The following is a 13,287-nucleotide window of genomic DNA, read 5'->3' as shown; positions in this document are numbered from 1 at the left end:
GTTGTATGGTGTCCTGTCCTATCTGAATACAGGACGCTAAGCCCCGCCCCCTTGCAGTCACATGACCATAGGTCCCGTGCACATTATTCAGTTTTAGTGTCCGCAGGTCCTTTGCCTCTTTACCTTCCAGCGCTGACTGGACCCTGACACTATTATCCTGAAGCACGCATGGCCACCTCTGCTGCCCACTCCACAGGTATCTTTTAGCACTGCTTCTGTTCTCAGGACACACGCACTGGCTCTAGGAGCGAGTGTAGTGCGGTGTCTCTGACAATTAGAACCTTGATCACTACCTTCTGAAACTGAAGAAATGTGTCATTCTGGCCTGCATGCCCTAATAGCACATAAGTGTTATATATTGCCATCTATTCACTGTGCAAGGCCAGCTTTTTGTATCACACCTTAGCGTTCCACATGGCACTGTAGGGCTGGAGGACTTGATCAGAGAGATCAACTATGCCAATATTCTTATTGCACATTTTAATTTGGGGACTTGTGTAGATGTACAGTGGGGAAAAAATATTTAGTCAACTACCAATTATGCAAGTTCTCCCACTTAAAAAGACGAGAGAGGCCTGTAATTGACATCATAGGTAGACCACAACTATGAGAATCAAAATGAGAAAACAAATTCAGAAAATAACCTTGCCTGATTTGGCAACATTTATTTTTCAAATTATGGTGGAAAATAAGTATTTGGTCATTAACAAAAGTTCATCTCAATATTTTGTTACGTATCCTTTGTTGGCAATGGCAGGGGTCAAACGTTTTCTGTAAGTCTTAACAATGTTGGCACACACTGTTGGTGGTATGTTGTCTCATTCCTCCATACAGATCTCCTCTAGAGCTGTGATGTTTTGGGCCTGTCACTGGGCAACACAGATTTTCAAATCCATCCAAAGGTTTTCTATGGGGTTGATATCTGGAGACTGGCTAGGCCCTTCATATGCTTCTTATGAAGCCATTCCATCATTGCCTGACAGTGTGCTTGGGATCATTATCATGCTAAAAGATCCATGCATGTTTCATCTTCAATGCCCTTGCTGATGGAAGGAGATGTGCACTTAAAATCTCATGATACATGGTCCCGTTCATTGTTTCATGTACACGGATCAGTCGTCCAGGTCCCTTTGCGGAGAAACAGCCCCAAAGCATGATGTTGCCACCCCTATGCTTCACAGTAGGTATGGTGTTCTTTGGATGCAACTCAGCATTCTGAGTCCTCCAAACACGATTACTTTTGTTTCTACACAATTGCACAATTTGTGGCTGACTAAATATTTTTTTTTCCCCACTGTACCTCGTACACCAGTGGGTGTGCTGCCATTACCTTATATTGTGGTCAAGAAAAGGATATCCCTCTTGTCCTTATACTTGACCACCAGCATGTTGTCGCTACATTGGGCCTTGCTCTCACCCTTTCAGAGCAACTGCCAAATTAGTGACTAAAGGAGGCCTCTGTGGTTTTTTGCACACAGGTAAGCATGCTGCGGTAGCTCTGGCAGAAAGGAATTTGAAAAGTTAGATACTGATGTAGAAGTTACCTACATAAAAGTGATAACCCTGATCCAGCAGTGGGTGCACCTATTCCCACACAATTTTCTCAGTCACTTCCTGGAAAAGGGGAAATTCAGGGGCTTAAATCCAAGTGTCCGTCACTTAGTAAACTCTAAATCTGTGAGTGTACCCTGAAATACTCCCGCACAGCTTGAACATTTTAATTCTGTCCCTGGCCCTCTTACTGGTGCTTTTTCTGGTCTCCCTCTTACTGGTGCTTTTTCTGGTCTATTCTCATGCACTTCTTCTCACCCAAACAACGGTATATGCTTCAGGATTTTGTCTTTTTTGTGTGGTCCTACTCTCGAGTGCTGACTCTGTTACACCATGATTTGTCCCGCTGTTATTCCTGACTCGACCCGTGTCTGTGTCATTCCCTGCTCCCTGTCCCGACTCTGTGTGTTCCCTTTGTGCTTAGACTTCTTGGTACTTGAACTCGGCTTGGACCATGACCTGCTTTTGTCTCTTGTCTTTGGCATATCCGCTCCTGACAATTACTGATTCCATGGCTTGTCTCTGACCCTGAGTTTGCTTATTCCTTTGGTACTGTGCTACAATCTAGGATTTGACCCGGCTTGTTTGACTTCTCTGCTGCCACCCCAAGTGGTAGCTTCGCTGCTGCACGGCAGGTCTGCTTCATCTGTGTGCTGGACCCCTCTTCACCCTTTCGCCATCTAGGTGACCTAGCTCCTACCTGCATTGCAGCAGCGTGATATTATAACTTATCACTGAGAGTTTTTTTTTCTTTGGTTGGCTCCTTATGCATCCGCTGCACACGCTTGCAGGTCAGATATCAAATCTGACCCAAATGATGCAGGATTTGTCAGTGGAACACAGGGCTCTTGCTTCTTCTCATAACCAACTGCAGAGGGAGCTTTATGAGATGGATAAATCTTTTCAGGGTCCTATTTCCCAATCTGTCTGTAAGAACTCTGACACTGTTGATGTTTTGCTGCACTCTCCTGAACCTATGGTCAGGCTCCCAGATACCTTTTCCAGAGAATAGGAGAAGTTCCATACGTTCAGGGAGAGTTGTAAGCTGCTGTTCTCTCTTAGACCCCAATCCTCTGGAGAAGAGAGTCAGCGGGTGGGGATATTTATTTCCTTTCTTCAGGAGTGACCTCAATCGTGGGCTTTCTCCCTTCCCATTCCTGTATTGCCTGCTAAGTCTGAGGTGATGCCGTTTACTGAGACCAAGGAGGTTGGTGCCACCAACTTCAAGGAGAAGGAGAGGAAGCGACGACGTGATGGGAAGCTATGTTTTAATTGTGGAGATCTGGGACATTGGAATAAGGACTGCCCCTCTTGTCCATCGATTAACAAGCTTACGAGTCTGGGTGATTGTCGATTTTCATCATTTCAAAAAATTTTGTTAGAGGTGGAACTGTGTTGAGGTGGTTACGCATCCACTTCAGCATTTGTGGACTGTGGATCTTCCATGAATTTCATTGACTCTAGTCCAAGTTAAAGTTAGGGACAGTTAGGCTAGAGACTCCCATCCATATCATTGCCATTTATACGACACCGTTGGCTCAAAATGTTATTAAATTTGTCTCTGAGGAGTTCCTCCTCAAGGTGGGTTCCTTGTACCAGGAACAAATTTCATGTTATGTTATGAATAATCTTCCTGAGGGATTGGTGTTGGGGTAACCCTAGTTTCAGAGGCATAATCCTGTTGTAGACTGGGGATCTTGTGATAATGCTAAATGGGGTCCTAATTGTTCCAATGGTTGTCATTCTACTGTTTTTGTGTCTGCAAATAATCTGGAGGGTATTCTGGAGTACCTGAAGGATTTGGGGGATGTGCTCTCTGAAAAAGAGGCTTAGGTTTTGCCACCACATCGTCCTTATGATTGTACAATTAATCTTATTCTGAGTGCTAAATTGCCCAAAGCCCGTTTGTACAATCTTTCTGGTCCGGAACGTAACGCTATGAAAAACCATATCTCTGCTATCTTACGCAAAGGCCACATCTGTCCCTCTGTTTCACCTGTGGCTGCTAGATTATTTTTTGTTAAGAAAAAAGGTGGTGGTTTACGCCTGTGCCTTGAATTCTGCGAACTAAATAAAATTACGGTGAGAAAGTCCTACCCTCTCCCACTCATTCCAGATCTTTATAACCAATTGTCTGGGGCTAAGTGGTTTTCCAAACTTAATCTTAGGGGAGCATATAACCTGATCCGCATTCGGGAAGGGAATGAGTGGAAAATGGCATTTCTCACTTCCGAGGGTCTGTTTGAAAATATGGTCATGCGCTTCGGGCTCACGAACGTGCCTGCAGTGTTTCAGAACTTCATGAATGATGTTTTTTCTGATTTTATCAGGCACTTTATGTTTTTATACCTGGACGATATCCTGGTTTTCTCTCCTGACAAGGAATCCCACATTGGGCATTTACGTGCTGTTCTTCATAGGTTACGGGGAAATTCTCTGTTCGCTAAACCCAAGAAATGTTTGTTTTGTGTCCAAGAGCTTTCCTTCCTGGGGTTCATCCTTTCTGCCAATGGATTTTGCATGGATCCCCGGAAAGGTACAGGCCACTGTTGATTGGGTGCAGCCCAAAGACCTCAAGGGTTTGCAGCGTTTTCTGGATTTCACCAATTATCGAAAATTCATCAGGGGGTTTTCTCAGGTGGTCAAGCCACTCACCGATCTCACTCAAAAGGGGGCTGATCTCAAAGTCTGGTCACCCCTGGTGGTTGAAGCATGTATTAAATTAAAGAAGTGTTTTATGTCTACTCCTGTATTGGTTCAGCCCGATCTGTCAGAATCATTCATGGTAGAGGTGGACTCACCGGAGGTGGAAGTGGGGGCGGTGTTGTCTCAGGGACCCATTACTTAGACCAATTTAAGACCATGTTCCTCTTTATCCAGGAAGTTTTCATCTGCGGAGAGGAATTATGATGTTGGTATCCGGGAGTTATTGGCCATAAAATTGGCTTTTGAAGAATGGAGGCACTTTTTGGAGGGGACGGTTCATCAGATCACAGTGATTACTGACCACAAGAACCTGTCCTACGTTGAGTCTGCCAAGTCGTTAACTCCTAGACAGGCAGTTGCTTTTTTTCACATTTTCATTTTTCTATCACCTTTTGGCCTGGTTCCAAGAGTGCCAAGGTGGATGCCTTATCTCGCAGTTTTGATCCGATATCACTCCCCGAACCTCCTTCCTCCATTCTTCAGCATGGCGTGGTTGTTGCTGGGGTATCCTCTGAATTCGAGTGTGAAATTCGGGAGGCTCAGTCTCTTGCGCCTCCATCTTTGCATGATAATAAGCTCTTTGTCCCGGTTCAATACTGGTGGAGGATTCTCCAGGAGTTCCATGACTCTGCTCTCAATGTGTACCCGGGGATTTCGGCCACCTGGAAAGCCATTGCTAGGCTGTTTTGTTGGTCCTCCATGACCTATGATGTCGCTAGGTTTGTGTCTACTTGTGATACCTGTGCCCATGCTAAGAGCTCCCAAGACCGGCCTGCTTGGGAATTGGTGCCATTGCCAATTCCGGATAGACCTTAGACTCATTTGTCCATGGATTTTATCACTGATCTCCCTCCTTCCAATGGAAAAACTGTGATCTGGGTAGTGGTTGACAGATTCAGTAAACAGGTGCATTTTGTACCTTTGGCAGGACTGCCTAATGCAGAAACACTATATAAGTTGTTTGTTGAGCATGTTGTGCAGTTGCATGGCCTGCCTTTGAGTGTGGTTTCTGATAGAGGAGTGCAATTTGTGTCCAAATTTTGGAGGGCATTTTGTAAAAGATTGGGTGTTTGCTTGACCTTTTCCTCGGCCTACCATCCCGAGACAAGTGGTCAGACGAAGAGGACCAATCAGTCACTTGAGCAGATTTTGCTATGTCTTGCTAGTTGCTACGTCTCATCAGGATAATTGGTGTTCTTGATTGCGAGTGGCGAGTTTGCATTTAATAATTGGGTTAATCAGTCCACTGGCACCTCTCCGTTCTTCTGCAACTACAGTTTTCACCTCCATTTTGGCAAATTTTCTAGGCTGGATTCAGGATGTCCAGGGACTGATTCAGCAGCTCAACGGTTGGGAGAGGTGTGGAGGGAAGTCCAGAAGAACATTGGGGAGGCTCAGGGCAAACAAAAACATTTTACTGATAAGCGACAGTCTGTAGGACCTATATTCCGGTAGGAGATAAAGTGTGGTTGTCTACCAAGAACATACGTCTGAAAGTTTCTTCTGCTAAGCTAAGTCCCAGGTTTATTGGTCCTTACGAGATCATTGCCTTTCGCTTACATCTACCTTTGTCGCTTCGGATCCACAATGTATTCCATAAGTCTCTTCTTAAGTCATTTGTACCATCCTCTGACGGGTCTCCATCCCCTCTGCGTCCTGTCTTGGTGGATGGTCAGACTGAGTATGAAGTGGAACGGATTGTGGATTCTCGTATGGTCCACAGTTCACTTCAGTATTTGGTCCATTGGAGGGTTTACGGTCCGGAGGATCGACCTTGGGTCCCGACACGATACGTTCATGCTGATCGATTGTTTTGGGCATTTCGCGTTATCTTGGGAAACCTGGGGGTCCGGTGGCCCCCCTTGAGAGGAGGATACTGTCATGATGCAGATGGGGTTTTGAGTCCCGTCTTTCCATGTTCCCGGTCTGGTCATTTCAGGGGTTAACCTTTCTCAGCCTCTGTCTGGGTTCAGGTTTCGCCGCTGCTTCCTGCAAGCGATGTCAGTTATAGTTCTGCCTATGGCGTGAGTAGCTGACTCTGTTACACCCTGTTTTGTCCTGCTTTTATTCCTGACTCGATCCGTGTCTGTGTCATTCCCTGCTCCAGAAAAGATTGGGAGTACAAGCTCATGGTGACCTTTGACACTTTCAGAGCAGGAATGAATGTGTCGCATGGATTTATGTCCTTTTATTGTACATCAATTAAGGAATTTGCTCCTGAGACTTGTGGAGACATCATTCACAACACATTACCAGACCACAATCAGAGGACAATAAAACTTCCACTCTTATCTATGAACTGGTCCAATATTTTTTACCATAACTGTCTATCACTCCCCCATAATGATAGTTCTGCTTCACGTCATTTGTCTTATCTGTTGCATTTTTTCTGTGCTGTGTTGTGTTGTGCTGCATAAATATGTAATTCTTCAGATTTTGGATTAGTCTTGCCTGATGAAGAGAACTGATAGTCTCAAAAGCTTGCAATTTGTTACCATCTTTTCAGTTAGCCATTAAAAGGTTGGAAAAATGGTCAACTTTTAACCCTTCTAACTTCCTAACAAAAAAAAATAGGTTTTAAAAATGTTGTTGATGTAAAGTTGACATGTGGGAAATTTTCTTTATTAACTATTTTGTGTGACATAACTCTGTGGTTTAAAGGCATAAAATTAAAAGTTTGAAAATTGTAAAATTTTCAACATTTTTGCCAAATTTCCAATTTTTTTCACAAATAAATGCAAGTCATATCTAACAAATGATACCACTATCATGAAATATAATATGTCATGAATTTTATCTACAGAGATGAAGAGGACTATAACTTTAGTGCCACCTATCGGAAGTAGCAATCCTAGAAGTCAATGTTGACCCTATAACGAGCCTTGTCACCTAACTTAGGATAAAGCCAAAAACAGAATCTCAATTTGCAGACACTGTGTTTCAGGGTACTGTCCCTCATCAGTGCAAAGTGTGAGATCTGGTTTGAATGCGTGACAGGCGTCTCACCAGGATCCAAGGGGTATCGTTTCTCCTTGTGGAGTGTGACAAGTCAAGCATGTCGAGATGAAGAGACGGTCAAGCCGCAATGATCAACTGGGAAATATTCAAATTGTCTCTTAAGTGAGGAAGAGGACTAGAACGCTAGTGCTAGTGCCACCTATAGGAAGTAGCAATCCTAGAAGTCAGCGTAAACCCTTTAACGAGCCTTGTCAGATTACTAAGGATAAAAGCCAAAACCAGAATCTCAATTTGCAGACACTGTGGCAATACGGTTCTAGTCCTCTTCCTCTGCGAAGAGACAATTTGTTAGTAAAGTTAGTACTGATGAATTGCAGGCTACAATACCATATAATGTTTAAGAGATATTTTCACAAACATCACTAAATGAAGGGAGTGCTGGAGTAAGATGCACTGAGTTTATTAAAGGATATGCGCATCTTGAACTATCTTGCGCCACCGCCAGAAATGTACATCAGCCCGGGGGTGGGATACATTTCTGTCATAATTTACTCCATCTTTTGTCTTTAATAATAATTAATTTTTGGGCAATTTTTGGGATATGCCTTACACCTCCAAAGTTTCACCGACTTGTCTAAGCTGGTTACAGCCATTGACATTTCGGCAGAGGTTAACACATGAGGAGTGGACAGAAATTGTGTTGATGTCTGGTGAACATAGTACCCGGGTCATTGCAGATTTCAATGCAAGACACCCTACGCAAGAAAACGGTCACCATTCCCATGTTATATGGGTGTATATAAATGGCCCACCCAAAAAAGTTTGCCTCATCACTGAACATAATGTTCTGTGTAAACTGAGGGTCCTGTTCCACTTTTTGTTTTGCCCATTCTGAAAATTCAGCGTGCTAGGGTGTCTTGCATTAAAATCTGCTGCAATGACCCGGGTACTGCGTTCACCAGACATCAACACAATTTCTATCGGCTCCTCACATGTTAACCTCGGCGACATGTCAATGGCTGTAAACAAAGAGAAACTTGTAAATAACTCATGAAAGAATAAAGTTACTTTAAAACCATGCACACCATTGTTTTTCTTGTGAAATTCTCAATACGTTTGATGTGTCACATGACCCTCTTCCGATTGGAAAAAATAAAGTTGGATCCAAAATGGACGACTTCAAAATGGCCGCCATGGTCACCGCTCATCTTGAAAAGTTTTCCCCCTCCCATATACTAATGTGCCACAAACAGGAAGTTGATATCACCAACCATTCCCATTTTATTTAGGTGTATTCATATAAATGGCCTACCCGGTATAGTTGCTCCAACATTTTCAAACATTTGCTAACACTGTAAAACTTTCATTATTTTAAGTGAAAATTACATAATCCTTCATTCAGTCTAAGCATAGTACGTTTCTAGCTAGATATATTATTATCCTGGCTTTTGTGATTTCTGTAGAAATGTTTATGATACTCACATGGTGGAATTGATGCTGATCAAACATACTGGTGAAAAAACTGACAAGAAGTGAAGGAAGAATGCTTATTCCTACTGCCAATAAAATTATGAGCCAATTGAATCCATGACGTAATGTATTAATTGCAGCATCTGTAAGAAATATGCATCATTTTTACTTAAATAAATATGAGAGCTTGTATTTGTCAACTGTGCAATATCTGATAAAAGGGATACCAGTTATTATATGTTAATATTAACATCACCATATACCAAAAGTTTAGAATTTGTGTATCTGGGAACTATGATTCTGACCGGGGTTGCTGGAATGAAGGAGTTGATCTTACTTTACCTATAATTACATTTGTCAGCTCTTCTGAAACATTTGAGGTTAGCAATGTAATGTTTGGCATACTGTGTTTGTGTCTGTCGGGCAAAGAAGGTCAAGAGGTATATCTCTGACAGTGGCTACAGGCTAGGTGGATGCCTAGACATTCATTCATCATAGGACTCATTGCTAAAACATATACTGTTAGGTAAACGTATTTTTGTAGTGATGATCTGAATAGGAAAGCGCAGTCTGCTGCACTTTTCTATATAGTTAAATTGGTGATCCAAAGTCAAAGTAAATTTCATTCTCAATCCCTATCTATTTAGTGTCAAAATCTAAACTAATTTCTAATATATGCAGGGCATTAAAAATTCCCTACGGTTAACAAACTACACTATCTAACTGCTTTTCTACGTCTTTTTTCCTACGTCCTTTTCAATAATGATTTATTTGAGAATGCCAGCGTCATAGAGGCAGAGTCTGTGGTCACTGTAACAGCCCATTCCTGAAATGAAGCATCATCAGTGATGGTCATTTTAGGGGCAGGTTTAGTCCCTGCTCTGTCCATGCACGCTGTGCACTGCGTGATGAGCACAATAACAGCGCACGCTCTGTTGCTGGCTCAGAGATCAGTAGTAATGAAGTGACAACAGAGAGGTGTGTACCCCGAAACAAAGTGTCTGCAAATTGAGATTCTGCTTTTGGCTTTTATCCTAAGTCATGTAACAAGGCTCGTTAAAGGGTCGACATTGACTTTTAGGATTGCTACTTCCAATAGGTGGCACTAGAGTTCTAGTCCTCTTCCTCTCTGAAAAGACAATTTACTTAATTATTTTTATGAAATACATTCATTTTTTCAAACATGGTGCCTAAATCATGTACTTTTGTACCATTGTACTGGCCTGTTATGAAGTACAGTATCAAATTCTTTTCCTAAATTTAGATATACATTATGACATTTGCAGCTTTATGAAAATTAACATTTTTACTTCCAACTTGGAAACTACTGTAATTTTGGGAACTGCAGTGCTTAAAGCGGTACTCTCTTATTTTCGATGAATTCACAAAACATAACCCATTGGGATTCTTATTGTTTTTAGTACTGCATCAAAAACATTCCTTGTTCTTCAGTTGTGTCTTTATGCTATACTTCCTTGGAACCTAACATTTCACTTCCATAACGGGTCTTTGCAGATGCATTTTTCCAATTAAAAAGCAAAGACCAAGCTATTCCTCCACTGCCAGGGTCTGAAACTCATTGAGGAAGAGTATATAATTTATGCCTTCCTCAAATCAAAGTCGTGTCAGCTTATATCAAGAAGAATCTGCAGAGGGGCTTCACTCAGAAATCAACATCACCTTCCAGAGCTAGGTTGTTCTTTATAAAAAAAAAATAGCGATGAAACCCTGAAAACATGCATAAATGAGATTTGAATAACCTCACAGCGTAGGATCATTAGCCATTGTCCTTCATGTCAGAACTCTTTGACCAGATCAAAGGAGCCCACATGTTATAACATTGTGGAGCCGATAAATTAATTTGTATAAAAAAACGGTGATGAATAGATGACATTCAACACCCATGACACCCATTACAAATAACCTTTGGCCTGTGCAGTGCTATAACAGTTTCCATCACTTTGTAAATGTGACTTTCTGTAATATCCTGAATCAGTATGTTATTATATATCTTAACAAACTGATTTTCTCTAAAGATCAGTACCCACATTACTGACATGATAGATTTGTTTTGCATAGACTGTGGCAAAATTTGAGACATTAACACCAAGAGTTGCCAGGGGACAGCAGATGGATCCTGAAACGGTTTCCTGGACTGCCCACAACCCACGGCCTTTCAAGCTCTCTAGTGGATAATAGAGATGAGCACACCATTCAAGGTTCGGTAAGGTTGTTTAGACTTCACCAAGCATGTTTGACGAACGTACCCAATCCCATTAGATTCAATGGGAGGCCAAACCAAACGTATACACTACACATTAAGGGGTGACAAAAAGCTTCCAAAACAGCTAAAATTAGGGGCAGACACCTTAAAAAGTGGCATCAATTTACCCACAGTAGAAATTTGCAAATGGCACAGTAGCAGTCATCCATGGACCATACATGAAGTATCATGGACTGGGCCACCATTTACAGCTTGGAATTGAAGATCCAATGAGGACCTGGTGATTAAGGGAGCAGTTTAAGCCTTCTTAGTCGGAGCCCTGATGCCTTATGCAACACCTCCAATATTTTTTTTCCAGCCACACGCACATGGCACAAACATCAGTTTCATGCAGTACTATTGGTGGAAAAATATAAGGAAAGTAACACAGGTTGTTGACTCATCAATTGACCCACAGTAGAATCTTTTTGTAATGGCACAATAGCAGTCAGTTGTGACCCATGCATAAGGTATTAGGGTCTGGCCCAGTATTTAAAGCTTGGACTTGAAGTTTCAATTAGGACCTGGTGGTAAAGGGAGAGGTGTAAGCCTTCTTAGCTGGGAGCCCTGATACTTCATGTAACACCTCCAATTTTACATTTATTTTTTTCCAGCCACACTCAGATGGTACAAACATCAGTTTCATACAGTAATATTGGTAAAAATGTAAGGAAAGTAACACAGGTAGTTGACTGAATGTAAATGCAGGCATGCTTGCATACACAGACAACCCACCATATGGAGACCCAACTTGGAGTCTCCAAATTTCAAAATATAATTGTCACACATCTCTAAAGTGGCATTAATGTCCACAGAGCAGAAACAGTATAATATGCATCTGACACATCTTCTACTGCAGGCAACCCACCAGATGGAGACCCAACTTGTAGTCTCCACATTTCAAAAAATAATTGTCACACACCACAAAAGTGGCATACATTTCCACAGAGCAGAAACAATATAATGGGCCTCTGACACACTGTCATGGCCTTGGGCCCTCACCCGTCTGTCTCCGCCCCCTTGTGCGTCCCCGACATGGTCCCACGCCGCTCCCCGCCTGTCTTCTTGGGGACGCGGCGCATCAGCGGCTCGCGCATGTGTGGTCGCGCTTCCCTCTCCGTTGGGCTTCCTGGGAGGTCGTGACCCGGTGGTCCCACCCCATCATGCCGGTGCCTACCGGGTATTTCTGCTCCGTGTCGGCACCGGTAAGACGCCTGTTTATCTAACGCGGTGGACGAATGGTGGAAACCGCGTAACTGCAGGCAGCATGCACACACTCTTTTGACATCTGTATGGACGCTGTACAGCATTGTGCCCATACCAGTGGCCACATTTAAATGGGATATATTCCCCTACCTGTTCCATTGATCAAGGTCTTTTCCTATCTCTGAGCAGTCTGCTAACTGATGAAGGCCACATGAGGCCGAAACATTTTGTTTAATTTGGCTGCATTAAATACAACTGCATTCATTCAGAAGTTGAGTGCCAAGTTTGTTTCCTACTTTGCCTTGCCTGCCAGCCCTGTGTGTCTGCCTCATCTGTCTGTCCTGTGCCTTTGCCTTGCCTACCAGCCCTGTGTCTCTGCCACACCTGCTCACCCTGTGTCTCTGCCTTGCCTGCTAGTCCTGTGTCTCTGCCTTGCCTGCCAGTCCCGTGTCTCTGCCTCGTATGCTGGCCCTGTGTCTCTGTCATACCTGCTTGCCCAGTACCTCTGCCTTCTCTGCCTGCCTTGTGTCTCAAGCCATACCAGTCTGCCCGGTGTCCGTCTCTGTATTCCTTTGGTCCCCTGTGTCCTCTGAGCCGTATTCCCATCTCCTTGTACCACACTCATTTTGTCCTTCCTCTCTTGCAGCATCAAGTCCCTGCCAGCCTAATGTCCCACTTGTCCATCTTGCCTCCCGTACGCCTCAGCCCCTGGTACTTCCTTGCTCATACCTGTACTTGGTCCTCCCCCCGGTCTTCCACTCTATCTTTCCTGTGTTGCCCTAAGTCGGTCGCCCCTTTGGCTCCGGCCGTTGTGGTTTCAACCCCCTTGGGCTTGTCCCTAACGCTCCCTGTATAGGGGGTGGTCTTCACCTGGTCCGCTCGCCCTCGGGGGCTCTGGAGCCGTGACCCAGAGGGTCCACTTTTGAGTTTCTCCCTAGAACCCTTACACACACTACAGGCAACCCAACCAGATGGAGACCCAACCCTGAACTCTCTACATTTCAAAAAATAATTGTCACACACCACTAAAGTGGCATCAATTTCCACAGAGTAGAAACATTATAATAGGCCTCTGACACACCTACTACAGACAACTCACCAGATGGAAGCCCAGCATGGAATCTCCACATTTC

The 13,287-nt window shown here is 43.4% G+C and overlaps 1 protein-coding gene across 1 annotated transcript in view; it reads right to left on the bottom strand.

Annotated features, from left to right (window-relative positions):
* ATP8B3 (ATPase phospholipid transporting 8B3) overlaps nucleotides 1–13,287 on the bottom strand; it is an 807,548-nt gene that overhangs the window by 38,894 nt on the left and 755,367 nt on the right. The window contains exon 28 of the mRNA XM_073545649.1: nucleotides 8,698–8,828. Coding sequence (XP_073401750.1) covers nucleotides 8,698–8,828 — 131 coding nt within the window. The remainder of the gene's footprint in view (nucleotides 1–8,697; nucleotides 8,829–13,287) is intronic.

The sequence above is a fragment of the Dendrobates tinctorius genome, unplaced genomic scaffold, assembly GCF_039654945.1.
Source record: "Dendrobates tinctorius isolate UK_male_01 unplaced genomic scaffold, ASM3965494v1 ptg000011l, whole genome shotgun sequence".
Classification (NCBI taxonomy): domain Eukaryota; kingdom Metazoa; phylum Chordata; class Amphibia; order Anura; family Dendrobatidae; genus Dendrobates; species Dendrobates tinctorius.
This window is presented reverse-complemented; position numbering and strand designations above follow the sequence as displayed.